This window comes from Elephas maximus, chromosome 3, assembly GCF_024166365.1.
Source record: "Elephas maximus indicus isolate mEleMax1 chromosome 3, mEleMax1 primary haplotype, whole genome shotgun sequence".
NCBI lineage: Eukaryota > Metazoa > Chordata > Mammalia > Proboscidea > Elephantidae > Elephas > Elephas maximus.
In genome coordinates, this window is record NC_064821.1 from 76,884,069 (window position 1) to 76,911,369 (window position 27,301).

General features: G+C 49.1%; 1 protein-coding gene across 1 annotated transcript; it reads left to right on the forward strand.

Moving 5' to 3' along the window:
* The first annotated feature begins 6,475 nt into the window (after positions 1 to 6,475).
* TFAP2E (transcription factor AP-2 epsilon) lies at positions 6,476 to 26,183 on the forward strand. The gene is made up of 7 exons (XM_049875932.1): positions 6,476 to 6,502; positions 6,839 to 7,321; positions 7,880 to 7,931; positions 21,087 to 21,309; positions 22,746 to 22,864; positions 23,445 to 23,586; positions 25,901 to 26,183. Exons 1-7 carry the CDS (start codon positions 6,476 to 6,478, stop codon positions 26,181 to 26,183), a joined length of 1,329 nt encoding a protein of 442 aa, XP_049731889.1.
* The last annotated feature ends 1,118 nt before the right edge of the window (positions 26,184 to 27,301 follow it).

Sequence of the window (27,301 nt, forward strand, 5' to 3'; positions counted from 1 at the left end):
ACTCCATAGAGTTTTCTTGGCTGTAATTGCTACAGAAGCAGATTACCAGGCCTTTCTTCTTCAGTGCTACTGGGTGGGTTCAAACCGCCAACCTCTAGATTAGTAGTCGAGCATAAACCATTTGTGCGACTCAGAGGAATTACGGTAGTTAACAGGACTTGGTGATTGATTAATTGGAAGTGAAAGGGGATGAAGGAAAAGGGAGAGCCAAGAACAACTTCCAGATTCCTGACCTGGCTCAGCGTGTGGATAATAAGGTTATTCACTGCCCTGGGGAACACTGGAAGAGAAATGGGTTTGTGGGAAATACAAGCTCAATTTCATAAATGCTGAATTTGTGCTGTTTGTGGAACATCCAAGGGGGCAGTTGGTTGCTGTGGTCTGGAGCTCGGAAAGAGGTCTGGGTGAATGACAGATTTAGGAATTGTCAGTATAGAGTGTCCTTGAGGTCATGGGAGTGACTGAGATCAACTGAAGAAAAGAGAAAGGGATGCCCCAAAGCAAGTGACAACCACGGTCCCTGCTCCCAAGGTGCTCTCCTCATGCAGCGGAGGAGCCAAACCCTGCGGAAAGTCACTTAATACAAGGCCGACTGAGCTCTATACTTTGATAAGGGATAGTCAGAGAGCCCTGGACTCCAGAATGGGAACAGAGTGTAGGCTAACTTGGTAGGACCAAGCTTGTCCTGGTGATTCACCTGAGAGGGAAAAAGTGTCCCTGAGCTGCAGTTGTGAGATTTATCCACGAGGTGGCGCCTCAGCATTTCCTTGTGCCAGATTTCCCTTGCTCTAAAAACACTAAGCCAGGTTCAGAGCTGGAGGTTGTCAAAGCCTGGGAAGAGGTAGGTAGCTGTGTTAATTGAATTTTTTCTTAACAAAAATCCAAATGCAAATTCACTTTTTTTTTTTATTATACTTTAGACGAAGGTTTACAGAACAAACTAGCTTCTCATTAAACAACTAGTACACATGTTGCTTTGTGATACTGGTTACCACATCGACACTCTCCCTTCTCGATCTTGGGTTCCCTACTACCAGCTTTCCTGTCCCCTCTAGCCTTCTAGTCCTTGACCCTGGGCTCGTGTGCCCCTTTAGTCTCTTTTGTTTCATGGGCCTCTGTCTACTCTTTGGCTAAAGGGTGAACCTCAGGAGTGACTTCATTACTGAGCTAAAAGGATATCCAGGGGCCATACTCTCGGGGTTTCTCCAATCTCTGTCAGGCCAGTAAGTCTGGTCTTTTTTTGTGAGTTAGAATTTTGTTCTACATTTTTCTCCACTTCTGTCCAGGACCCTCTATTATGATTCCTGTCAGAGCAGTTAGTGGTGTTAGCCAGGCACCATCTAGTTGTACTGGACTCAGTCTGGTGGAGGCCATGGTAGTTGTGGTCCATTAATCCTTTGGACTAATCCTTTCCTTGTGTCTTTGGTTTTCTTCATTCTCCCTTGCTCCCGAAGGCATGAGACCAGTGGAGTATCTTAGACGGCCACTCGCAAGCTTTTAAGACCCCAGACGCTACTCACTAAAGTAGACTATAGAATATTTTCTTTATAAACAATGTTATGCCAGTTCAGCTAGATGTTCCTTGAGACCATGATCCCCACAGCCCTCTGCCCAGTAATTCAGTCCCTCAGGGAGGCAAACTCACTTGTTGAGAAGAGAGGGAAAGAGGTGAGCCTGGGAGAAGAACAACATGCCAAGTGTGCCAACTGAGAGTCCCTGTATGTGTAAGTATGTGCCAGTGGGTCAACATATGTCTTGTGCTCCCATATGGACATATGGGTGTCTGTGCCTATTGTGAACCCCAGGGTGTCTGTATGTATATCTCTGTGTGCACGTGTCCCGAAGAAAAGGTGACCAGCAATTCCCATCCCCATGCCTCAAAAGTGAGGAGTACCTTGATTCTGAAAGAGAAGGGGACCAGAGTCTGCAGCCATGAGATCCTGAAGTTTGAGGGAACCCCGAGAGCAGCTGCAGACCATGAAGAACAGTCCTCTCCCTAGTAGCTAGAAACAAAATCACTCACTCATCAGAGCATTATTGTTGTTAGCTGCCATCAAGTCAGTCCCCCACTCATGGCAACCCCACGTGTCTCAGAGTAGAACTGTGTTTCACAGGGTTTTCAATGGCAAATTTTCGGAATAGACCGCCAGCCCTTTCTTCCAAGGTGCCTCTGGGTAAACTTGAACCACCAACCTCTCGGTTAGCAGCCGAGCACATTAACCATTTGTACCACCCAGGGATTCATCAGATAACCTCCCCCAGTTATACCTGGACTCTGTGTCTACCCCAGGATCATGTTCACATGGAGGCCTCAATAGGCTAAAGGATCAAAAACTCATCAACTCATCCATCATTTATTTAATAAGTCTTTCTTGAACACCTGCCATGAGCCAAGCACAGTGCTGGACACATTTTCTGTCTTTTCTTTAATTTGCTATTTGTGAAGTAGTTGATGAGACAAAGAAGGAAAGTTAGCTTCAGTTGTGAAGGGCCTAGAATGTTGTATCAGAGCATTTGAACATTTTTCCTGTAAATGGGCCATGGGGAAGCCCAGGAGAGTTTTCAGTAGGGAAGCAACACAGTCCAGTCATTCTTGCTGCTGAGTGGAATTGGATTTGGACTGGAAGAGACATAAATGAAGGCAGACCAGTTAAGGAGTTGATGCAATGGTCTAAAGGTTTCTAGGTGGCACAAAATGATTTGCACTCAACTACTAACTTTTTTTTTTTTTTTTTACTAACCTTAATGTCAGCAATTCGAACCCACCTAGCAGCACTACAGAAGAACAGCCTGGCAATCTGCTTTCAAAAAGATTAAACCCAACCCAACCCATTGTTGTCGAGTCAATTCCAACTCATAGTGACCCTATAGGACAGAGTAGAAATGCCCCGTAGGGTTTCCAAGCCTTTAAATCTTTACAGAAGCAGACTGCCACATCTTTCTTCCTCAGAGCGGCTGGTGATTTCGAACTGTCAACCTTTCGGTTAGCAGCCTAGCACTTACCCACTGCACCACCAGGGCTCTTCTCATAAAGATTACAACCAAGGAAACCCTATGGAGTGCTTCTACTCTGTAATACATGGGGTCACCATGAGCTGGAATCCATGTAATAGCAATGGGTTTGTTTTATGAGTTCCAACGGTCTAGACAGTGATTCTCAAACTTCAGAGTACTTCTGAGTCACCTGAAGGGCTTATTAAAACACAGACTGCCAGGCCCCACCTTCAGAGTTTCTGACTAAGCAGGCCTGGAATGGGGCCCAAGAATTGGCACTTTTAACAAGTTCCCAGATATTGATGTTGCTGGTCCAGGGACCATACTTTGAGAACTACTGATCTATGGAAAGAGTATAGTAGCTTAAGGGGATGGCAGAGGGTGAGGAGAGTTGTTTAGGGGTTAGAAATGACAACACTCCATGAGAATTGGTTTATGGGGGTGAACGAAAGGTAAGAGTCTGGGATAAATGGCAAATTTTTAACTTGAAGGATGGTGGTACCATTTACTGAACGATAGAACACAGGAGGAGAAGCAAGTTGGGGGCTGGTGATGGCGGTGGAAATGCGGAGTTCAGTTTTGGACTTGGGAAGTTTCAGATGCCTGCAATGAGATGTCTGGATAAAATATCCAGCAGCCAGTTGCATCTATGGGTCTAGATCGCTAGTGAGAGATTAATACAAAAAAAAACCAAACAAGCAAAAAAAGAAAAACCCAACCCACTGCCATCGAGTTGATTCTAACTCATAAAGATTCCAAATCATAGCAATCCTATAGGACAGAGTAGAACTGCACCATTGGGTTTCCAAGGAGTGGCTGGTGAATTTGAATTGCCAACCTTTTGTTCAGCAGTGAGCTCTTAACCACTGCACCACCAGGGCCCCAGTGAGAGATACAGGTGGGAAATAAGAAGTTTGGGAGATAATAACAGATATTAGTCATTAAAATCTTGAGAGGGGATGAACTCACTCATGAAGAAGATAGGTTGGAAACAAAGACAGAAGCTTGAAACTCTGAGAATGAATAACTGACAAAAAATGTGGGTGAAAAAAAAAAAACGAGACAGAAAAGAAGACCGAGAAGTGGTCAGAGTAGAAGGAGGGGAACCAGGTAAGAAGATAGTATCTTAAGGTACAGGATAAGGAAACCCGAGGAAGCCACTGGACAAGCAGCCTGTCCTGTCATTCTGGCCTTTCCAAGCCTGCTGGAGAGAAGAGGGAGATCCCCTGAGCTGGGCATGGACAACATCATTACCATTGCTGCTTCCTGGACTTCTCCCAATGGGTCCACCAACTTGCTTGTTGTGCACAGATATATATACACCTGACCTTGAGCCTTACTTCTGATGTCCTGTGGCTGAAGTTGAGGGTGGAGGGAACAGAGGTGTTGCCACAGACTCACGCACCCACATAAAAACATACCCTTGACCTCTGGGCAGGGAGGCTGCAGAGTTGCCTCAATTTTGTTTTATCCACGAGCTGGTGGTTCCAGCTTCTTTCTGAAAGTTCTTAGTGATGAATCCTTTGTTGCCAGCCTCCTCCTTTCCCGACAGCTCCTCAGGCTGAGATGACCCAGGCCCGAGCTCTGCATCCACTATGTGCCTTCTGTAATATACCTTCAAATCTCCTTCTATTTATCTCAATATTTTCACCTTCACTTTCTCATCTTTCACTTAACTAGAAAGTGACCTAAGAAAATGTCTAGTTCTCTCAGCCCTTCTTTTTGTTGAAGCTGCAGAAACTGAGGTTTAAGAGGAAAAGACTTGCTCAGGATCACACAGTCAGGACTAAATTCTAGTACAGGAAATACAGAACAATTGTTCAAGCAGAGAGAAGGGAGAGAGCCAGACTACTTCAGTTCTGCCACTTAACTAGTTGTTTGACCTTGGGAAAGTCACTTAACCTCTCTGTGCTTCATTGTTTCCATATCTGAAAGTGGCATAGTGGTTAACAAAAAGGTCAGCAGTTCAAATCCACCAGGTGCTTCTTGGAAACTCTATGGGGCAGTTCTACTCTGACCTGTAGGGTCATTATGAGTAGGAATCGACTTGATGCCAATGGGTTTGTTTGTTTGTTTGTTTGTTTTTAAGGCACTATCTCTCATAGAACGGCTGTGATGGTGAAACGACTCAGTATTCATAAAGTACTTAGCACAGAGTCTGGAAGACTCTGTAATAAACGTTTTTTTGTGATGACTTCTACAATGCTCTGGTCCCAGTATCTTCTTGCTTTTTAATATCTTCTTTCTGCTTTCTTAATTTCCAGCCTCCTTAGCATTCCTCTCATTTCCCTTTTTTTAATCCTTGTTCCTGCTTCTCAGGAGAGGTGTGTTGAATGTTGGGAAAAAGAAAGAGGGAGTGACTGCAGAGACCAGGGCTGCTTAAGAGTCCAGCGGTGCAGCTGTGGGAACACAGAAACACACAGCCTGTGCATGTTAGCATAACAATCGCACCCTATCCACATGGGTCAGTGACACACATTCAGCTATCTCCAGGTGTCACAGGCCCTGGGTGTCAATCCTTCTAGGCACCCATGGTTTCAGGAACATCTTGACCCCTTCTCAGGTGCAACTCCTGTCCCAGCCCCAGGATACTATGGTCAGTTTGTGTCTCCAACTTCCTAAGGCCCTGGCTTGGCATTGAAGTTACCAATCCCCGTCAGCCTGAGCCAAGTGGACACTTTCAGAGGGGCTTTTTTTCGAAGAGATTGTGACAGCCCCCCCCCCCACGCATACACACACATGCACTTGGGTGGATGGACTTGAGTCTGCAGCTCACAAACTTCCACATCCACAACCACCCATTTCCTCCACAGTCCGGGAGGTAGTTAGGGTAAGAGGCATCCATTGCACAGATGAGGAAGTCGAGGCCCAAGAAGAGTAGTGGCTTGCTCAAAGGCAGGATGTGATAGAGCTTAGACACAAACCTAGGGCTCCTGTATTTCTTCCTCGAATCCGTTTCTGTTTCACCGCAGCTGCAAGCTGCCAGCCCAGAAGGTTACTCGGACTTAGCCGAGGGTTGGATTCACACCCTCACCCCACACCACACGGGTCCCTGCAAAGCCACGCCTCCCCTTTGGCGGCCGTTGGGGAAAAGGGAGAAAGCGGTCCCAGCGTGTCTCTTTAATGCGCGCCCCCGGAGGCCCGGCGCGCCCCCGCCGCTATAATTGGAGTGCATGGAGCAGGCTGTTCTCAGAGAGAGAAGGGCGAGCGTTGGGCACCGGTTGACCGACTTTTCCAAGTACGATCCGTGCCCGTCTGGCTCGGGGACTACAAGTCTGGACCAGGTCCCGACTCCATGGACCCGCCCCGGGGCGCCCACAGCTGAGGACCCGACGCCCACGGGGCTCCAGGCTGGAGTGCACACGGCCGCGGTGCTGTGACCCCCGGGACTCTGCAGGCTCCCTGCCCTTCTTTACGCTGCGCTCGCCGTCGGGCGAGGGCTCTACCGCCGCCACGCCTCGCGCCCCGAACTACCCGACCCATGCTGGTGCACGCTTATTCCGCCATGGTGAGTAGTCTCGGGTTTTCGGGCATGGGGGCGTACTGGTTCGAGGGATCGGGGAGTCTGAGGGCTGGACCTCCCGTACCTCCGGCCCCCGCGCCAACGAAATCTTGCAGGGAGGGGGCCAAAGGGACTCCTCCAGCTGAGAACGCAGCATGAAAGAGACCGCTGCCTCGAACCTGAGGCTCCCGCACCCGCGGGTCACTCAGAAGTGGACCTCGGGCCCCGGGAAGGAGGTGGGACGGCAACTGGAAGGGTCAGAGTTGGAGTTAGTTAGAAGGGTCCTTTCGGGCTGGGGTCAGCTTCCTGTGGGTCACCTAATTCGCCCCTTTCCTTCCCCAGGAGCGCCCCGACGGGCTGGGTGCAGCGGCTGGCGGAGCCCGCCTGTCGTCTTTACCCCAGGCAGCCTATGGGCCGGCGCCGCCGCTCTGCCACACGCCGGCTGCCGCCGCTGCCGCCGACTTTCAGCCGCCCTACTTCCCGCCGCCCTACCCGCAGCCGCCGCTGCCCTACGGCCAGGCCCCGGATGCCGCCGCCGCCTTTCCCCACCTGGCCGGGGACCCGTATGGCGGCCTGGCGCCCCTGGCGCAGTCGCAGCCTCCACAGGCCGCTTGGGCCGCTCCCCGCGCTGCCGCCCGCGCCCACGACGAACCGCCCGGCCTGCTGGCGCCGCCCCCCCGCGCCCTGGGCCTGGACCCGCGCCGCGACTACACCGCCACTGTGCCCCGGCTCCTGCACGGCCTGGCCGACGGCGCGCATGGCCTGGCCGATGCGCCCCTTGGCCTCCCCGGGCTGGCAGCGCCGCCCAACCTGGAAGACCTGCAGGTGAGGCCCGAGGGGTCCGAGATGGGTCAGGACGGGCCGCGGAGGCCAGTAGACTTGGGACTGGCTGGAGGCCTAGAATGACGAATGCAGGAACCCGGCTTCTCCCCCAGTCCGCCAATTGTTACTCGTGACTCCGCGTATGCGTCCCACGTCTTTGGTTAGACGCGGCCTGGCTTTTAGGTGGTGTTTGGTGCCTGGCTGGTGGCCACTCTTGGCGGAGTAAATGGGCGGATGTCAGACTACTTCTTCCCCTCCCCACGGGGTCGCTGAGCCCCGTAGGACATCCATGCCCAGTCCCAGTCTGTTGGGGCAGCCTGCGGCTGGGACGAAAACAGGCAGAGTAGTTGCCTAAGGTTGCAAGGCTCCGTGAGGTACCCAAGACTCCAGCTAGTTTACAGATGGTGCTACCTCGGCGATTCCAGGTCCCGCCCGTCGCTGCCTCAGGCGACAGGGGTACGCGTTGGGCGGAGCAGACAGAGACCAGGGGCAACTGGGGCTTGGGAAGCGGCTGGAAACGGGGTCCAGACTCGACCTCACGACTGCCCTCTCTCTTTTCAGGCCATGGATGAGCCGGGAATGAGCCTCCTGGACCAGTCTGTGATAAAGAAAGGTAAGGATTGGCATGCGTCTGCCAGAGCCGAGCAGGACGAGATGGTAACAGGCCTTGGGCGCACAGACCCGTTTTCTTCTCAGCGACCCGTGCCTCAGTGCCCCGGGCATTCCTCCCGGCCCAAGACCGGGACAGCGGCGGAGGCGGCGGGCCTAGTCTGAGCTTGAGCAGCCGCGCGGACTTGCGGAGTCTGCCCCCGAGCCTGCGTCCTGAGCGGAGCCGGAGCCTGCGGGCTCACTCGGCTGCCCCAGCCCGCTGTGCGCCACGAGGGTCCGGCCTTTCCCCGCCGAGAGGAGGGCGCTCTTGTGGATCTGGGGTCAATTTGCAGAAGGAATTAAGCCACTTCCCTGTTTCCTAAGAGGTGGTAATGGGAGTGCTGTTCACACGGATTTCGGTAAATGATTTTCACTGTACAGAGCCTTGCCATTTCGGAGCTTGGTGAGTGCTTCTGTCCCTTTCTTCCCAGCAGGGCCTTGAGAGAAATCTCACGTTTTCCTGGGGAATTTCCTCTCCAAGCAGGAGCCTCCAGGCTGCATTTAGTATTAGGGGAGTATTTATTTTTGTGTTAATATTGTATTAGGTTGTGTACTCACTCACGGGTCAGGGCCTGCCTGCTGCTGAGGGTCATGGTCTATGAGTTCAGTGCCCTGTATGTGTCAGCTTTCCTAGGGGTCTCAGTATTTCTGGGCATGTAAGTGTGTGTGGGGGTGTATTTGTGATGTGTGTCTGGTATGTTGGTGTACATTTCCATGTGCTCGTGGGTCTCTGTGTGCATGTTAGGGTCTCTGTTGTGTCCTGGAATTTGTTCTTTGATATCCCAGGATCTCTGAGCATGTGAGGGTCTCTCCCTGTGTATTTGTGGGGGTGCTTGTGTGTTTCATTGCACTACTAAAAGCCAGGAGTGTGAGGCCCACACACGTATGGATTTTTGGGGCCTGAGGACTGCATTCCAGCTGTGCCAAGGAAAGGTCAGAGAAAGGGAGAGAGAAATAAAGAGACACAGAGAGATTCAGAGGGGCCCAGCATTGGGTGGGCTCCTTAGATTTGGGGCATATGCCCAGGAGGAATTCGAAGGCTTGGAGGAGGAGCGGGGTGGAGCCCTGGGATTTGGTTTGAGTTGTTTTTCAAAGTAGTGAATTCAAGCCAGGACTCTGGTTGCCCTCCACATGCTCTCAGGGGAGGCTTGGGGTGGGGCTGGGGGTTGTTAGGAGCTGAGGGATGGAGGAACGGGTGTCAAACCTTCTGGAGCTGGTAGGGGGTGAGAGGAGGAAAAGGAAGGGGTATACTACCAGGAGCTGGAGCTGGGTTATCAAACACTGTGAGTTGTCTGGACAGCCTTGAGTGTATGAAGGGAAGACAAAGGGGACAGCCTTCCTGGAGCCTGGGGGAGAGCTCAGGGAATTAGGGCTGGGTCACCTGGAACTGTGGGTGTGGGGAGGACGCTGGAGACCCTGCTGCCTGGAGGCTGCCTGGAATCAGAGCTGAGGTTTGCCCAGGACTCAGCTCATTGCTGGTGGGCACTGCGTTGGCTTAATGGATGGCGCCTTTTATGAACTCCATGGAAGGGAGAACTCAGTCTGTAATCAACAGAAGCCTGCCGCTGGGCAGCATCCACCCAGAGATACTTCCATGGTCATAGGCCCCAGCTCCTGACTCCTGCACTGGCTTGAGGGGGTGGGGGGCGAGGATCACTGATATCCCAGAGGAGCCCAAGACCCCGTATTTCGGGAAGAGCCTTGGGGGCCTCTGCCCTGAGGAAGTGTGGAAGGTTCAGCCCGCTCTGAACACATTGACCCCTTCCCCCTCCCCTGGGCCGGAGCCTGGAAGAGGGACTGGATTGCCCCGCAGTTTGAAAGTTGGTTTCTTTCAAAGGATATCAGTTTCCATAAATTCCAGATCCTTGGCATGAGCCAGGATCCCCAAAGGCGGTCCTCAAGAACACTAGCGCGACCCGAACTGTCCCAGGCGCTGAGCGCTAGCTACCTGTGGCTAGCGCGGCACCGGGCGTCCTGGACGCGGGCGCGCATACCGGCCCGACCGTCCGTAGACGTGAGCTAGGGACGCCTCATCCCGGAGAACGAGTCATAGCCTCGAGCGCTGCAGCAAAGGGGGAAGGGATGAGAGGCAGGGGCTCCTGGCGGAAAGGAGCGCTTGAATTCCCTGCCCCGTTCCTGAGCCAGGAGTTTGGCTTCGTGTTTGGGGAGGAGAGAGTCAGCGCCGACGTTTTTTGGCTTCGTAAACGCCGAGGCAGGGCTGGCGTCCTGTGGTCCCAACCTTGACGGTGGGTGCGCGGGCAGGGGCCTAGTGGAGCCGCGGCTGCAGAGCAGATGGCCCAGCTGGATTCCTTCGTTCCTTCTCTCTGGAGTCTCGACGCCCCGCGCACCAGGCAGATTTCGGCTCGTCCACTTCTCTATCACTTCGGGACTCCGTCCTCGCCGCCAGCCCCAGGCCTCCCTCGGGGACGTGTGTTAGCGCCCTTCTTTCCCCTCAGGCCCTTCCGATGGCATCAGGAGCCCGCGTTGTGTCCCTGAGAACCCCAGCGTCCCCTGGCCACATGGGGGACTATGCCCCCATCATAAGTCCTGGAATTATAGAACGTTAATCTTGGCCAGCTGCAGCCTGTTCCACCAGTTTCTCCCCGCCTTGGCAGGAGCGGGGCTGCTTCACTGGCGGTTGGGGTCCTGGATGAGAAACGGAGGCAGCTCAGGCCACAACCCATAGAGCTGGCTCTGGTCTTCCAGAAGTGGTCTTCCTGCCTCAGGGAGATACCGGGCCTGGACTTGGCCTATACTGGAGTGGGGTGGGGGCTGGGGTGGCAGGCATCCTGGAAGCTTTGAGACCCAGACCTTCCTTAGTTGTAAAAATTTTTGCTGACTTTGAGCACTTGTCCCAGAGGGGAGGTGAGGTCTCAGCCTCTGCCCCATTTTGGTGTGGATCTGGGAATGTTGGATGGGGCCAAGGCTGACCCGAGGTGAAATGGGGTGCCTTGAACTTGCATTTTTTAAACAGATTTATTGTGGCAAATTTACATATACAAATTCCCCTATTGTAAGAGTACAATTCAACGATTTAAAAAATATTATTGTTTATTTTTAGTGAGAATTGGCATAGCAGATCATATACCCAATCAGCAATTTGTACGTGTATAGTTAAATGACATTGGTTACATCCTCATGTTGTGTCACCATTCTCAATATTTCTCCCCATATTATTTCACCACCATCGACTTAGACTCACTACCCCATAAACTGCTCATCTATGTTTTAGAGTTACTATTGTCAGTTTGATCTCATATGGATAATTCTTTAAAAGAGTCCAGTGCTCAAGGTAAACAGTCTTTACTAATTCAGCTGAACTGTTGCAATTCAGTGATTTTTAGTAAATTCATAGAATTGTGTAGCCGTCACCACAATCTGTTTTCCATCACTCCCAAAAGTTCTCTCCTTCTGGTTTGTAGTTAATCCCCATTCCCACCCCAAGTCCTAGGCAGCCACTGATCCGCTTGATGTCTATAAATTTGCATATTCTGGATGTTTCAAATAAATGGAATCATAAAATATGTAGTTTTTTTGCATCTAGCTTCTCAACATAATGTTTTTGAGGTTCATCCATGTTGTAGCATATATCAGTAGTTATTTTTATTGTATGAATGTAATACGTTTTGTTTATCCGTTCATCACTTGGTGGATACTTGGGTTATTTCCACTTTTTGGCTATAAAGAATAATTGTTGTTAGGTGCCATCAAATCGGTTCTGGACACTGCCCAATCCTGTGCCGTCCTCACAATCATTGCTATGTTTGAGCCCATTGTTGTAGCCACTGTGTGAATCCATCTCATTGAAGGTCTTCCTCTTTTTCACTCACTCTCCTCTTTACCACGCGTGATGTCCTTTTCCAGGGATTGGTCCCTCCCGATAACATGTTCAAAGTACCTGAGAGAAAGTCTCACCATCCTCGCTTCTAAGGAGCATTCTGGCTGTACTTTTTCCAAGACAGATTTATTTGTTCTTCTGGCAGTCCATGGTATATTCAATATTCTTTGCCAACACCATAATTCAGAAGGGTTAATTCTTCTTCAGTCTTGCTTATTCATTGTCCATAATGAATAATGCTGCTATCTTAGTTATCTAGTGCTGCGATAATAGAAATACCCCAAGTGGATGGCTTTAACAAGGAGAAATTTATTCTCTCACAGTCTAGCAGGCTACAAGTCCAAATTCAGGGCATCAGTCCCAGGGAAAGGCTTTCTCTCTCTTTCGGCTCTGGAGGAAGGAAGGTCCTTGTCATCAATCTTCCCCTGGTCTAGGAGCTTCTCTGTGAAGGAACCCCAGGTCCAAAGGATGCGCTCTGCTCCTGGCGCTTTTTTCTTGGTGGTATGACGTCCCCCATTCTCTGCCTGCTTCCCTTTCCTTTCCTTTCATGCAGGCCACACCCCAGGGAAACTCCGTTTATGTTGGATCAGGGATGTGACCTGAGCAAGGGTGTTACATTCCATCCTAAACCTCTTTAACCACAGGCAGAGATTATGATTTATAACACATGGGAAAATCACGAAATGGAGAACAACCACATAATACTGGGAATCATGGCCTAACCAAGTTGACACATATTTTTGGGGAACACAATTCAATCCATGACAGCTGCTATGAATATTCATGTACATATCTTTGTATGGACATATGTTTTCATTGCTCTTGGGTAAATTCCTAGGAGTGGAATTGCTAGGTTGCATAGTAAGTTTGTGTTTTATTTTTTAAGAAACTGCCAAACTGCTTTCCAAAGTGGCTTTACTATTTTCCATTCCCACCGGCAATGTATAAGTGTTCCAGTTTTTCGACATTCTTGCCAATGCTTGATGCCATCTTTTTTATTATAGCCATCTTAGTAGTGTCTCATTATAGTTTTAATGTTCATTTTTCTAATGACTAATGATATTGAGAGCCTTTTCATGTGCTTATTAGTCATTCACATATCATTTTTAGTGAAATGTCTATTCAAATATTTTGCCCATTTTCTAATTAGACTGTTTATCTTATTACTGAGTTGTAAGAGTTCTTTTTTTTTTTTTTTAAGAGTTCTTTATATTCTGGATATGCGTTATTTATCAGATATATGATTTGCAAATATTTTCAAATGTGGTTTCTCTTTTTGTTTTCTTGTTTTTTTTGAAGTACAAAAGTTTAATTTTAATGAAGCCCAATTTCATTTTTTTCTTTTATGGATCATGCTTTTGGTGTTGTATCTAGGAACTCTTTGCCCAACCCAAGGTCATGATGATTTTGTTTTCTCTAGAAGGAATTGCAATTTTGACAAACTTTCTGGAATAGTCTGTTGCACATTCCTCAGATTCAGGGATCGGACCATGTCTGCAGTCTATGGATAGAGCATTACGTGGACTTATGTATGTGAGAGTCTTGTTTCACAGGATGAATAACTGGGAGCTCTTGCTTACACTTCTGTAGGAGTGTATGTATGTGAACGGCTTCTGCGTGTGTGACCAGAAGGACACTCATGAGTAGACCAGCCCCAGCTTGAAGCGTCTTTGTGGTAGGGCCTCTTGGTGGGTATGGGAGACAAACGCTAGTGCCTCTGCTTTGCAATCTGTGCTAGCTTAATTCCTACCGCTAAGACCCTCCCTTCCCTGGTCCATGTGCTTCACAAACCTTGGACTCCATTCCTCTTTCCATTTTTGAGGGAAGAGGTTCTGAGGAAAAGGGAAGAGGCAGGGTGAGCAGTGCGGTCTGTTGTTTGTATATACAAACGCATATCCACATGTCATTCACCTACACTTATAGCTGCACTTATGCTTGCATAAGGGGGCAGTGATGATTCAATGGTAGAATTCTCTCCCTCCATGTGGAAGACCCGGGTTCAATTCCTGGCCAATGCACCTCATGTACAGCCACCACCTGTCTGTCAGTGGAAGTTTGTGTGTTGTTGCTATGATGCTGTATAGGTTTCAGCAGAGCTTCCAGACTAAGACAAACTAGGAAGAAAGGCCTGGCAATCTACGTCTGAAAATCAGCCAGTGAAAACCCCATGGATCACAATGGTCCAATCTGTGACTCAGCGTTTTGTTCTACTGTGCATGGGATCGCCACGAGTTGGGGGCCAACTCAAAGGCAGCTCACAGCAATGCTTGCGTAAATTCAGCACACACCCTATGTTTACATATATCAACAGGAGCAAAGCACTTGCGGATATCCATATGCGTGCTACCACATTCCTATATAACACTCAAGGAGAGCAGAGACTGTCCCTGTACGTAGCTGGTGTTTAGCACGTGTTGAATGAGTACACATGTACAATCTCACGCCCATTGCTGTATCTATGACAAGGGCATGCAGTTTTTGTGTAAACTCACTTTCATGACACACATGTGCTTACGTACATTCCTGTTTGCACATGCATAAACAGCCTCACACAGCTTTGGTCTCTCTCCCCTATCACAGGGCCTGGCCTCAGGGGACCCCTAGTTTTAATAGAAGTTGGATGGAGGAGGCTGCTGGTGGAGAGAAATCTCTGTTCCTCTGACCGCTCTCTCTAGCTAGTGGCGATGGGAGAGAGGACATTCACTTTGCCCTTCTTTTATTTTTAATTTGTCAATTTGTAGTATTTTTTAAGTCAAATTTATTGAAGTATAATTTACATGTAGTACAATTTGCCTTTTATAGATGTACAGGTTAATGAATTTTGATAAATGTATACAGAGAGTTATATAACCAGCAAAATAATCATGATATGGAATAGTTCCATCACCCTCAAAAAGTCCCCTTAAGGCAGAGGGACACCTGGGTGAAGAGGGAACCTGGGGATAGACACTCACGCAGAGACCTGGGAGATGCTGCCAGGTGGGACATGGGGCGAGATGACTCCTAGGGTACGTCTAATGTTGGTGTGTCCGTTGAGTCAGGACATCTTTGTTCCTCACTCTGGGGCAGGGCCATGATTAGCGTGAGGCAAGTGAGGCAGGGTCATACAAGTGCAGGTTTGGATTCTGTCTTCATTTAAAGTTTTGATGTTTTATTCATTGTGGAGTTTTTATATTAATTTTGATTTTTTTAAATATTACATTAAAATGCTCTTTATCTTGATTACTGAGTTTATTGGTGCCTCCCTAAATTTTGTACCTTAGGTGAGTGTCTCACTTGCCTTACCCTAGTTCTGACCCTGCTTTGGGAACAGGAAACTTGCCTGGGGCAACGGGGGGCAGGAGGGGTGGGGGCATAAGGGGCGGGGAGAGAGAAGGTAGTGCCATCCCCTCAACTGTCCACTTTTCCGTTCTCTGGCCTTTTGGCCCTTCTCTGGTGTCTAACTGGGGCCCAGGGAGGAAGAGCAGTTTCACTATCAGTTGCCAACAAACGACTGAGACTTCTTTCTCATTCCCTGAGTCTGGGACATCTGGGCGTGGGCCATCACCCTTTTCCCACTTCAGGTTCCAAGGGACCCTGCTTCACTCATTTATCCCATATTCACTGATGCTCACCTGTGCCAAGACCCTGCCCCCAAGGCACTCCTAGTTATGGGAAAGACAGATGTGGAAACAGACAATGAAGGTTCGGTGTGGCAAGGTCAGAGCTGGTGATAAGATTGGAGCTGGAGCAGAGGGTTCCAGATGGCTTTGCAGAGGGGAGCGTGCCTGACCTGAGGCTTGGGAAGCAGGGGGGCTCCTCAGTAAATGAGGCCCTTGAGACAGAACAGTGAGCGATTTTGTGGAGCTCAAAGAGCTCATAAGTGGTGGTCCCAGGTCCAGGTGGCCTGGGCTGGGTTTTTAAAAATTTTGAAACAGTTGTTGTTGAGTGCCCTCAATTCATTTTTCGCTTATAGCAACCCCATGAGACAGAGCAGAACTGCCCCATAGGATTTTCTAGGCTTTAATCTTTATGGAAGTGCCAGGAAGCACATAGCCAGGTCTTTCTCTGATGAAGTTACTGAGTAGGTTTGAACTGCCGGCCTTTTAGTTAACGGCTGAGCGCTTAACTGTGTGCCACCAGGGCTCCTTCAAGAATCCAGAGATTATACATAAAAACCCAGAATCCTGGCTTCTCCAGCCCTTCCTCCGTCTCACCCCCACCAAAAAAAGGGAAGTCCGAGGGAACTCTGACAATGTTGGGTCTGTGTTCCTGCCTGGCAATAACCAGCCTTTATGTAGGCTGCTCCCTTCTGCATTCTCCTGGTCCCCACTTCTCTCTTGCTTATGTTACCTGCTGGCCCCCTTTGTAGTCTAGAGCTGTGCTGTTGAGTACTGCGTTAGCCACTAGCCAGCCACATGAAATGTGGCTAGTCTACATTGAGATGGAGTGTAAGTATAAAATTTACACTAGCTTTCAAAGAGTACCCCCCAAAAAAGCAAATGTAAAATATTAGTAATTTTTAAAATACTAAATACATGTTGAAATGATTATATTTTTGTTATATTATGGTAAATAAAAAATATTAAATTAACCCATTTCTTTTACTTCTTTTTTTTAAAATAATTTTTATTGTGCTTTAAGTGAAAGTTTACAAATCAAGTCAGTCTCTCACCCAAAAACCCGTATACACTTTGCTACACACTCCCAATTACCTTCCCCCTAGTGAGACAGCCCACTCTCCCCCTCCACTATCTCTTTTTGTCAGCTTCTAACCCCCTCCACCCTCTCATCTCCTCTCCAGGCAGGAGATGCCAACATAGTCTCAAGTGTCCACCTGATCCAAGAAGCTCACTCCTCACCAGCATCCCTGTCCAGCCCATTGTCCAGTCCAATCCATGTCTGAAGAGTTGGCTTTGGGAATGGTTCCTGTCCTGGGCCAACAGAAGGTCTGGGGACCATGACCACCGGGGTCCTTCCAGTCTCAGTCAGACCATTAAGTCTGGTCTTATGAGAATTTGGGGTCTGCATCCCACTGCTCTCCTGCTCCCTCAGGGGTTCTCTGTTGTATTCCCTGTCAGGGCAGTCATTGGTTGTGGCCAGGCACCATCTAGCTCTTCTGGTCTCAGGATGATGTAGTCGCTGGTTCATGTGGCCCTTTCTGTCTCTTGGGCTCGTAATCACCTTGTGTCCTTGGTGTTCTTCATTCTCGTTTGATCCAGGTGGGTTGAGACCAATTGATGTATCTTAGATGGCTGCTTGCTAGCATTTAAGACCCCAGACGCCACTCTTCAAAGTGGGATGCAGAATGTTTTGTTAATAGATTTTATTATGCCAATTGACTTAGGTGTCCCCTGAAACCATGGTCCCGAGACCCCTGCCCCTGCTACGCTGGCCTTCGAGGCATTCAGTTTATTCAGGAAACTTCTTTGCTTTTGGTTTAGTCCAATTGTGCTGACCTCCCCTGTACTGTGTGCTGTCTTTCCCTTCACCTAAAGTAGTTCTTATCTATCTAATTAGTAAATTACCCCTCTCCCACCCTCCCTCCCTCCCCCATCTCGTAACCACAAAAGAATGTTTTCTTCTCAGTTTAAACTGTTTCTCAAGTTCTTATAATAGTGGTCTTATACAATATTTGTCCTTTTGCGTCTGACTAATTTCACTCAGCATAATGCCTTCCAGGTTCCTCCATGTTATGAAATGTTTCACAGATTCCTCACTGTTCTTTATTGATGCGTAGTATTCCATTGTGTGAATATACCATAATTTATTTATCCATTTATCTATTGATGGGCACCTTGGTTGCTTCCATCTTTTTGCTATTGTAAACAGTGCTGCAATAAACATGGGTGTGCATATATCTGTTCGTTCTTTTACTTCTTTTAATGTGGCTGCTAGAAAATTTAAACTTATATATGTGACTCACATTATATTTCTGTTGGATACTCTAGGGAAGTAAAGGACAAAAGGGGTCCAGGCAAGAGGAGTAGATAGGGGCTAGAGTGTGAAGGAGGGATTATAATGTGACAGTTAAGGACGTGAGTCACTGTTCAGAGTTCAAGACCCATTTTTGCTCCTTACTTGCTTTGCCACCTTGGACAAGTTACTTAACCTCTCTGAATCTTCAGTTTCTTTATTTTGAAATGAGGATATGGATGATGGCATCTACTCCACAGGATTGTTAATGTTGGTATATGTTTGGCACTCACTGAATAATAAAAACCAGTTGATGTCAAGTTGACTCCAAATCATGCTGACAGCGTAGAACTGTGCTCCATACAGTTTTCAGTCTATGGCACCATGTTGGCTGGAAGTCTGCATATGATTTTCAATGACTGATTTTTTTTTTTTTTTTAAGTACATTGCCAGGCCTTTTTTCCAAGATGCCTCTGGGTGGACTTGAACTGCCAACCTTTTGGTTAGCAGCCAAGCACGTTAACTGTTTGGACCACCCTGGGACATTATTCTGCCTAGTTATGGAACTTGTATTTGATTCTTAGGCAACTGGCCAGGCATTGATGAGTTTTAAGCTGGGGAGTGATGCATGTTTCAGAAAAATCACTCTGGAGAACAGCAGGGAAACCAAAGCAGGGACTGTGCAGAAAAGATGGTAAGGAATCTAGTGTCTGTGGGCATGCAGAGAAGTGGCCGCATTCAAGGTATCTTAAGAACTAAAAGCAGTGGGACACGGTGATACGGTGATGAACGGGGTGTAGTGGGAGGGGGAGGCATGAAGGGCATTCCCTGGGATTTCTGGCTGGATGACCGGCTGGAGGGTGGGACTGCTTATTCAGAGACAGAATGAATGGAGGGGCTTCACCAGGCTAGAGTTCAGGTCAGCCCTGCTTACCTTTGTATGCCTGAGGCCTAGCACAGTGCCTGGCACATAGGTGCTTAGCAAAAATTTGCCAAATGGCTGGAATGCTGAGAGCACTGCCTTTGAAACCACAGCCCTGGGTTTGCTCCTGGTTCTCAATCTACGAGTTGTGTGATCTCAGACACACTATTTTACCTCCCTGGGCTTCAGTCTACTCATCCATAAAATAAGTGTTGCCCTCTCATGGGTTGTTTTGAGGATTCAGTGAGCTTATCGATATAAGCACATAGCACGTTGTTGTTGTATGCTGTTGAGTTGATTCCAACTCATAGTGACCCTACAGGGCAGAGTAAAACTGCCCCATAGGGTTTCCAAGGCTGTAATCTTTAAGGGATTAGATCACCAGGTCTTTTCTCCCAAGGAGCTGCTTGGTGGGTTCAAGTCTTTGATGTTTCAGGTAGCAGCCGAGCACTTAACCATTATGCCACCAGGACTCCTGAGCACATAGCGCGGTGACTAACAAATAGTAAGTGCTCAGGAATTGTTAGCCACAGACCCTCCGCTTGATCTCTCCACAAGGCTTTCTCTACCAAGGCTCTCCCTCCCTTGAAAGAAGAGAAGGCCAAAGGATTTCTCTGAGGGAGCAGTGCCCCAGTATTCTGCTTTCCCCCTGAGGCTAAGCAGGAAGATGGAGATTAGGAAGGACTTCCTTTTACAGCCAAGAGTATCTAGGTGGGTCCTAGAAAATTGGTTTCTCAGATTCCCTTCCGTGCCCTTCATAGGTAATTAAAGGGTATTTGGTGGGAGGGGAGGTGTAGGGTACATCTCTTTATTCTGATCTCTTTGAGCATCAGAGTGACTTGGCAGGAAGGAGGCCAGGGCTGGAGGCCTAGTGGGTCCATAACCTCCCTGTCCCCAGGACAGGTTAAAAGGCAAAGATGTCATTTTGAGGACTAAGGTGCACCTGCCCCAAACCGTGGGTCCTGGTCATCTAGTGCTGCTGTAACAGAAATACCGCAAGTGGGCGACTTTAACAAAGAGACATTTATTTCCTCATAATAAAGTAGGCTGAAAGTCCAAATTCAAGGTACCAGCTCCAGGGAAAAGGCTTTCTCTCTCTGTCAGCTCTGGAGGGAAGGTCCTTGTGCTCAATCTTCCCCTGGCCTAGGAGCTTCTCAGGTAGAGGGACCCCAGGTCCAAAGAATGCGCTCTGCTCCAAGTGCTGTTTTTTTGGTGGTATGAGGTCCCCTTCTCTCTGTTCACTTCTTTCTTTTATATCTCAAGAGATCGCCTCAAGCTACAATCCAGTCTTGTAGATTGAGTCCTGCTTCACTAACTCAACTGCTGCCCATACTCCCTCATTAACATCATAAAGTCAGGATTTACAACATATAGGAAAATCACACAATACTGGGAGGCATGGCCCAGCCTAGTTGAATTTTGGGGGGGATATAATTCAATCCATGACACCATGGTATTTTCAATCATCTCATATACACGCAAAACCTGGACAATGAATAAGGAAGACAAAAGAAAAATTGACGCCTTTGAATTATGGTGCTGGTGAAGAATATTAAATATACCATGAACTGCAGGAAGAATGAGCAAATCTGTCTTGGAACAAGTACAGGCAGAATGCTTCTTAGAAGCAAGGATGGCAAGACTTCATTTCGCTAACTTTGGGTATGTTATCGGGAGGGACCAATCCCTGGAGAAGGACATCATGCTTGGTAAAGTAGACGGTCAGTGAAAAAGAAGACCCTCAACAAGATGGATTGACACAGTAGCTGCAACAGTGGGCTCAAACATAACAATGATTATGAAAATGGTGCAGGACCAGGCAGTGTTTCATTCTGTTGTACACAGGGTCTCTATGAGTAGAAATTGACTTGACAGCACCTAACAACAGCAACCCCAGGATGTGGGAGTCTAGAGTCCATAGACCTCCTTGATCTGGGGTCGGGGGAGAAGTGGAGGTCATGAGTGGGAAGGGGTCATCTGGGGACTTGTGATTGCCCAGGCCTGGTGAGACCCTGCTACCATGACCCAGGAACCCCACCTCCCAACTCTGGTTCCATTTCCTCATTTCCAACTCCTTCTCTGATTGCACACGCTCAAACTCTAAGGATCTGCTGAAGCTGTTGGAGTTTTTACAGGGACTCATCCTGGCTGAGTGAAGGGGACATGGGTTTAAGAGCCAGACAGTTCTGCGTTCAAATTCCCACCACCCATTAGCTGAGTGAACTTAGGCAAGTCACTTTAACCTGTGCTTCAGATTCTTTCTTTGTAAAGCCGGGAGAATGGTACCTCCCTCTGAAGGCCATGGGACATTGCAATACAGCTGTGTGTACAATTTGTGGCTGGGTGCCCAGCACCCAGTTGGCAGTTCACTGACGTGCTCATTCCCAGCTGGCTGGTGCTCATCTCCTGTGGCCCTGGCTCAGTGTCTTCTCTCTCTCTTTCTTGCTCTTGCTTCTGCCCTACAGTCCCCATCTCCTCCAAAGCCAGCAGCCTCTCAGCCCTCTCATTGGCCAAAGACAGCCTGGTTGGTGGCATCACGAACCCCAGTGAGGTCTTCTGCTCTGTGCCTGGCCGGCTCTCACTGCTCAGCTCAACATCCAAGTACAAGGTGACGGTGGGGGAGGTGCAGCGGCGACTCTCGCCTCCTGAGTGCCTCAACGCTTCCCTCCTGGGGGGCGTCCTCCGCAGGTAGGAAGGCCAGCCCACGACTCCCTGCACAGCACCCAGGCCAGAATCCCTCATCTTCTTGGGCCTTCTCGGGGGGCCAGGAAGGGGCGCAGCCTCACCCCAGGCTACAGTATCATCTCCGCCTCCTTGGGGAGGGCAGATGTGGGAACCCAAGATTCTGCATGTTCTGGGGGCAGGCCTAGTCCCCAGTAGCTCCCACAGGTCTGTGGATTTAAGGATGGTAGAGGGGGGAGCTGGAAGGAAGAGTCTGGGCACAGAGAAGGGATGGAAGACTCACCCACATTGGAAAGGATGGATAAGGCAACGTGGGAAAGACAGAGTACCATCTTCACCCTTTCCCCCTGGAAAAGGACCCCCAAGACCCAGGGCTCATTCCCTGTGGCAGCGTAGGCCTCTCTCGAATATGTATGTTGGGGTGCAGAGCATGGGAGTCCATGGTTAGTCTTCATAGTTGTGTGTGTCCTTGTACATGTCCTTGTACCTGTGTAGGGTATTTCTGCTTCAGGCTGTGAGTTTTGATATGTCTGAAGATGGTGTGTGTGTGTGTGTGTGTGTGTGTGTTAGGGGATGGCAAATAGTATGTTTCCATTAGTGTGAGTTTCCTGTGTTACTTTTATTGGAGATGTGTTGGCTAGAATGTTTCCTACTGTGTGTGTGTGAAATTGTGTGCGCATCTGGAGCTACATATGTGTATGTATGTATACATGTCTTTACTTCTGTAGGGCTGCATCTGTACAGTTGTAGGGTTATCACCTTATCTCTGGTCTCCTTGAGCACCCTAGTGACTCTGTGAGTCCTTGAGTGTCTGCACATGTGTCCCTGGGATCCTATATGGGTGTGAACCTGTGTTTATGTCTGTGTCCTTATGTGTTCCTAGGTGTGTGGGTCTGTGTACTTGTCTGTGTGTCTCTGTGAATGTCTGTCTCTATTAGTGTGTATGTGTCTCTGTATGCTTGGCCCTCATTGTGTGTTTACCTGGCTGTGTGTGTCTATGTGTCCTCGGGTAGCTGGGTGTGTACCTATGTTTCTGCATGTGTCTCTCTGTCTGCATGTCCTTGTGTCTCTGCATAGATCTGTCTGTCCCTAAGTAGCTGTGTATGGCCCAGCTGGTATGCTAAGGTAGGGAAAAAGAACCTGAAGGTGCTGGTCTACTGTGCCCCACCTGGGCTGACCCTGCTGTTGAGAAGATTGGGAAGAAACTAGGGGCTCCTGAAGCTGGGCCCTGGGTCCCTCCTCCCCCTCCGCTTGGCTATAAAACCAGTGAGGTTAGGAAGAAGTTAGGACCATGCTGAAAGAGACCCCACAACCCTCTCAGGCCCAGACCTAAGTCTCAGTAGGGGTTGGTGGGGCAGCAAGTTCCTGTTGGGATCTTTTAGCCTACATGTTTCTCTCTTGTCGTCATAGTTGTATGTCTGTCTCTCTCTCTGCATGTCAAGGGCCAAGTCCAAGAATGGAGGCCGGTGCCTGAGGGAACGGCTGGAGAAGATCGGGCTCAACCTGCCAGCAGGCCGGCGCAAGGCTGCCAATGTGACGCTGCTGACTTCACTGGTGGAGGGTGAGCGAGGCCTGAGAGTGGGCATTAGCGTGAGGGGTTGTGTGTTATCCTGTGTGTCTGTGTATGACTGTCTCTAATGCATGAAAAAAAAAATTGCATGAAAGTGTGTTTAATTGTGTGTGCGTATTCATGTGAATGGTGAGATATTTGTGCATGTAGTCAATATGTCATGTAAAATAAGGTATATGCACATGATGTGTGTGTATAATTGTGTGTGTGTATGGGGGGAGAAGTGGGCAGTGTCTGGATGTGATAAAGGGCTGAGGAGGATGAGAGCCCCATTCCCTGGTGGTTAGTGACTCTGGACTCTGGGCTTGGTGGTCTTGAGTTCTGGCTCTGGAATCCACTGTGGGCTGAAATGCTGCCCCCGGGCTCAGAGCCCATTCCTGATGGGCCCAAGGTGCGGGGCAGTAGAATTGGAGCTGGAGCTAGGCTGGGGAGGGAAATCAGAGGAAGGCATCTACCGAAGCAGAATGAAGCGGGGTGCCTCCTGGCTAGGGGGTTGGAGGTTCAAGGCTGTGCCCCTGGCTGTACACCTGGCAGCGGCGACAGCTCGTCTCTCTGCCCCCTTCACCTCCAGGAGAGGCCGTGCACCTGGCCCGAGACTTCGGCTATGTCTGTGAGACTGAGTTCCCAGCCAAGGCAGCTGCCGAGTACCTGTGCCGACAGCACGCTGACCCCGGGGAACTGCACAGCCGCAAAAACATGCTGCTGGCTGCCAAGTGAGTGAGGGCACTATGTGTGGGCACTGCTGGGTTCCAGGCACAAGCTGCCATGAGTGCCACACACGGGCACGTGTAGGTGCAATGCACAGACACAGACCCCATATATGGGCACAATGGGCACCATCATGAGCACACAATGTACATGTGGCACATGTGGGCACCATGTACAGGCACATGTGGCACCATACATGGGCACACCTGGGCTCCATGCTTAGGCTCATGAGGAGTAAGAAGTTGGCACAGGTGCATTCCACACAGGCAAACATGAGCACCACATGTGGACACACATGTAGACACAAATGAATACCACATATAGACATATCTGGGTTCTTTGCATCAGCACAAAAGGTATCACATACAGGCTTTATAAAGGTCCTGTGTGTGGGTACCACACTCACCTTCACTGTCCTCTGGCATCATCAGCCCCAGTCCCATGAGTCTGAGGTTCCATGGTCTTTCTCTCCCTGTCTAAATCTTGTCCATCAGCCCCTTTGCTCCGGTAACCTCCATCAGGGCCACCAACACCTACCCAGGCCCCCAGGTTGACCTTCCCTTGTCCTCACTTTACACCTGATCCCTCTGCAAGTCCTATTATTGCCTCCCTCACCACCATACACATGCTGCCACCCCAACTCAGGTCTTTTCATCTCTTCCCTGGCTGGACCTTCGCCCCAGCACACACACCCTCCACTGCCCCGTGTTCAAGAATCTTCAATGGCTCCCGCTGCTACTGCATTGATTTTTCAACTAGGTTCTGTGCGGATACCTCAGGGCCTGTTTCACAGACTGGTATTCCAGTAAGATTTAGTGTTTTAGAAGGGGTTTCATTGCAAGAAAATAGGGAGGGAGAATGAGAGGAAGGGAGAGAGGGAAAAAGGAAGGAAGGAGTTTTGAAAACCACTAATCTATATGATAAAATACAAACTTCTCTGAGGGCTCCACAATCTGACCTGCACAGACCCCATGCCCTCCACCTGATCTACTCACTCTCTCCCGCCCTCACATCCTTGGGCTTTCTCTTCTGCTTAGAACACGGCTAATGCAATTCACATCACCCTTCAAGTTACAACTCTACCCTTCCTCTTTTGAGGCTTTCCTCAAGTGACCTAGGCAGAAGAGGAGTCACAGACTCATGGGACCATCAAACAGAGACACTTTGAGCCTACTCATATTGTATCTGGGAGAAATGTCTAGGGCAAGTTTTGCCTTATTCATTAGCCAGTTAACTCATCAAGCACTTTCTGGGTTCCAGCTCGTCTAAGGCGCTGACCAGGTTCCATGGTGATAAAACACACGTGATGTGTTCCGCATCCTCCTACCTGAGCCACACACAGGATGCACAAATAAATGACTAATGGACCCACAAACCAGAGCTGGATTCAGATCCTGCTCAGTCACCTCAGCAGGTCATCTAGCCTCTCTGAAACCCTTTACCTTATCTATGTGATGGGGATCTAGTTCTCAATATTCGCTGCTAGCTATTATTCCAGTTATCCAAAGCAGATTCTGGATTGTTCTCTACTAATTTCAAAGATAAAATTCTGTGAAGTATAGGGTGTTTGGGGTGGGTGTGGGTGGGAGTGGGGATCAAGGAAAACTTCCTGGAGCTTTGAGCTGGACTTTGAATGTGGACAGGACTTCAACAAGGAGAGGTCCCTGGGTGGTGCAAACAGTTTGCACTTGTCTATTAAGAGGTCCCTGGTGGTGCAACAGTTTAGTGTTTGGCTGCTAACCAAGAAGACTGGTGGTTTGAACCCACCCAGTGGCTCCTTGGGAGAAAAGACCTGGCGATCTCCTCCCATAAAGATGACAGCCTAGAATACCCTATGGGGCAGTTCTGCTCTGTCACATGGGGTCACTATTAATCCAAATCAACTTGATTGCACCTAACAACAGCAGCAACACTTATCGAAAGGTTGGCAGTTTGAACCTACCCAGCAGCACTGTGGAGAAAGGCCTGGCTATCTGCTTCCACAAAGATTTTTTCAAGAAAACTCCATGGAGCTCAGTTCTACTCTGTAACGTATAGGGTCGCCATGAGTCAGGATTGACTTGACGGCAATGGGTTAGGTTTTTTCCAACAGGGAGAGAGATTGTAGAGTATTAGCCTATGTTACTAGCTGTATGATATTGGGCAATACCTCTCTGAACCGTAGTTTCCTTTTTGGTAAAATGGGTATGATCATCATTTGCAGGCTGTTGGGAGGGTCAGCAATCATACATATAATGTATATAAAATGCCCAACACATGGTAGGTCCTTCTCTGGGCTGACCTTTGTCCTCTAACCTCTGATTCTCCTTCCCCGACCAGGCAGATCTGTAAGGAGTTTGCGGACTTGATGGCTCAGGACCGCTCACCACTGGGCAACAGCCGTCCAGCACTCATCCTGGAGCCCGGCGTGCAGAGTTGCCTGACACACTTTAGCCTCATCACGCATGGCTTTGGAGGGCCCGCCATCTGTGCTGCCCTCACTGCCTTCCAGAACTACTTGCTGGAGTCACTCAAGGGGCTGGACAAGATGTTTCTAAGCAGTGCGGGCAGTGGGCATGGTGACACCAAGGCTTCGGAAAAGGATGGCAAGCATCGGAAATAATCACTCCCCAAGGCCACCCTTAGGGGTTCCACAGGTCTGAAATGAGGCCTTAGCTCCTGGGGGTGGGCAGTGTTGGGGTTGAGGTCAGACCAGGAAGAGACCATATATCCAGAAACCCGAGTTAGGGATCTGGGTTGAAGTCAGGGGTGTAGCCTTTCTGTGGTGGTTTTTTTTTGTAAGTTAAGGGCCTGGGCATCAGCCTCACATGTGCTGTTTTCTGACCTTTGATTGTTGAGAGGGGCTTGGGCAGGAAGTTGGCATGGAAGGGTCTGGCTCATTAGAATGCCTGGGCAGCAGTGGGCATTCTTAGAGGCCAAGGCCTGTTTTTTACTGATGGCAGGAGGGAAAGTGTTAACAAATCAGCGGTGCTATTGAGGGATTAACACCCCTCATTCCCAGATCTACTCCCCCAGAAAAGGGGTGCTGTTAGGAGGGCCCATATGCTCTTTGGACCCCTTCTATTCTGGGAAAGTGGGCAGGAGGAGTCTTCAAGGAACAAAGACCATAAAGCACAAATTGCAGAACTTGAATCCAGGCTGTGTTTCACAGCCCTGTTGCTGTCTGTCCTATTTATTTATATATGTGGTAATTAAATCTGGAAGTTTTAAAGTGTCCAGTGCAACTTATTTATCCCAATGAGTTGGGGACTTTTGTTTTACTGTTTTTTGCTCATGCCCCAAGACATCCAGTTGGACCAGGATGAAGAGGGTTTTTACTTGCAAAGGGCTTTGGGTGGGCTGGGAGGGAAGGAAGGTGTGCCAGGGACCCTGAGGTGGTCTCTGGGGTTTTGTACTTGCTCTTGTTTCTCTTGACCCTGCAGCTGATGTACCTCCCCAACTCTCAGATTGCTTTCTCATTCTCTTAATAAAACCTTTTCAGTGGATGTGAAGCTCTCCCTGTCCTTCTTCAGCTCAGGCCTGGATTTACCTCCTGAGGGCAAGGTCACTGGGGAGAGGCAGGACCTGGGAATTAGGAGAGCTGGGGGTGGGAAGGGGACTCTAAGGGAGAAACCCAGAAGAGAGTTGTGGACATCTCTGTGTGAGAGGGGGTGCAGATGTTTGTGGGTCTATTAGTCAGTGTGGCTGTTAGTTTAGTTCTGTGTATGTTAAGTGAATCCT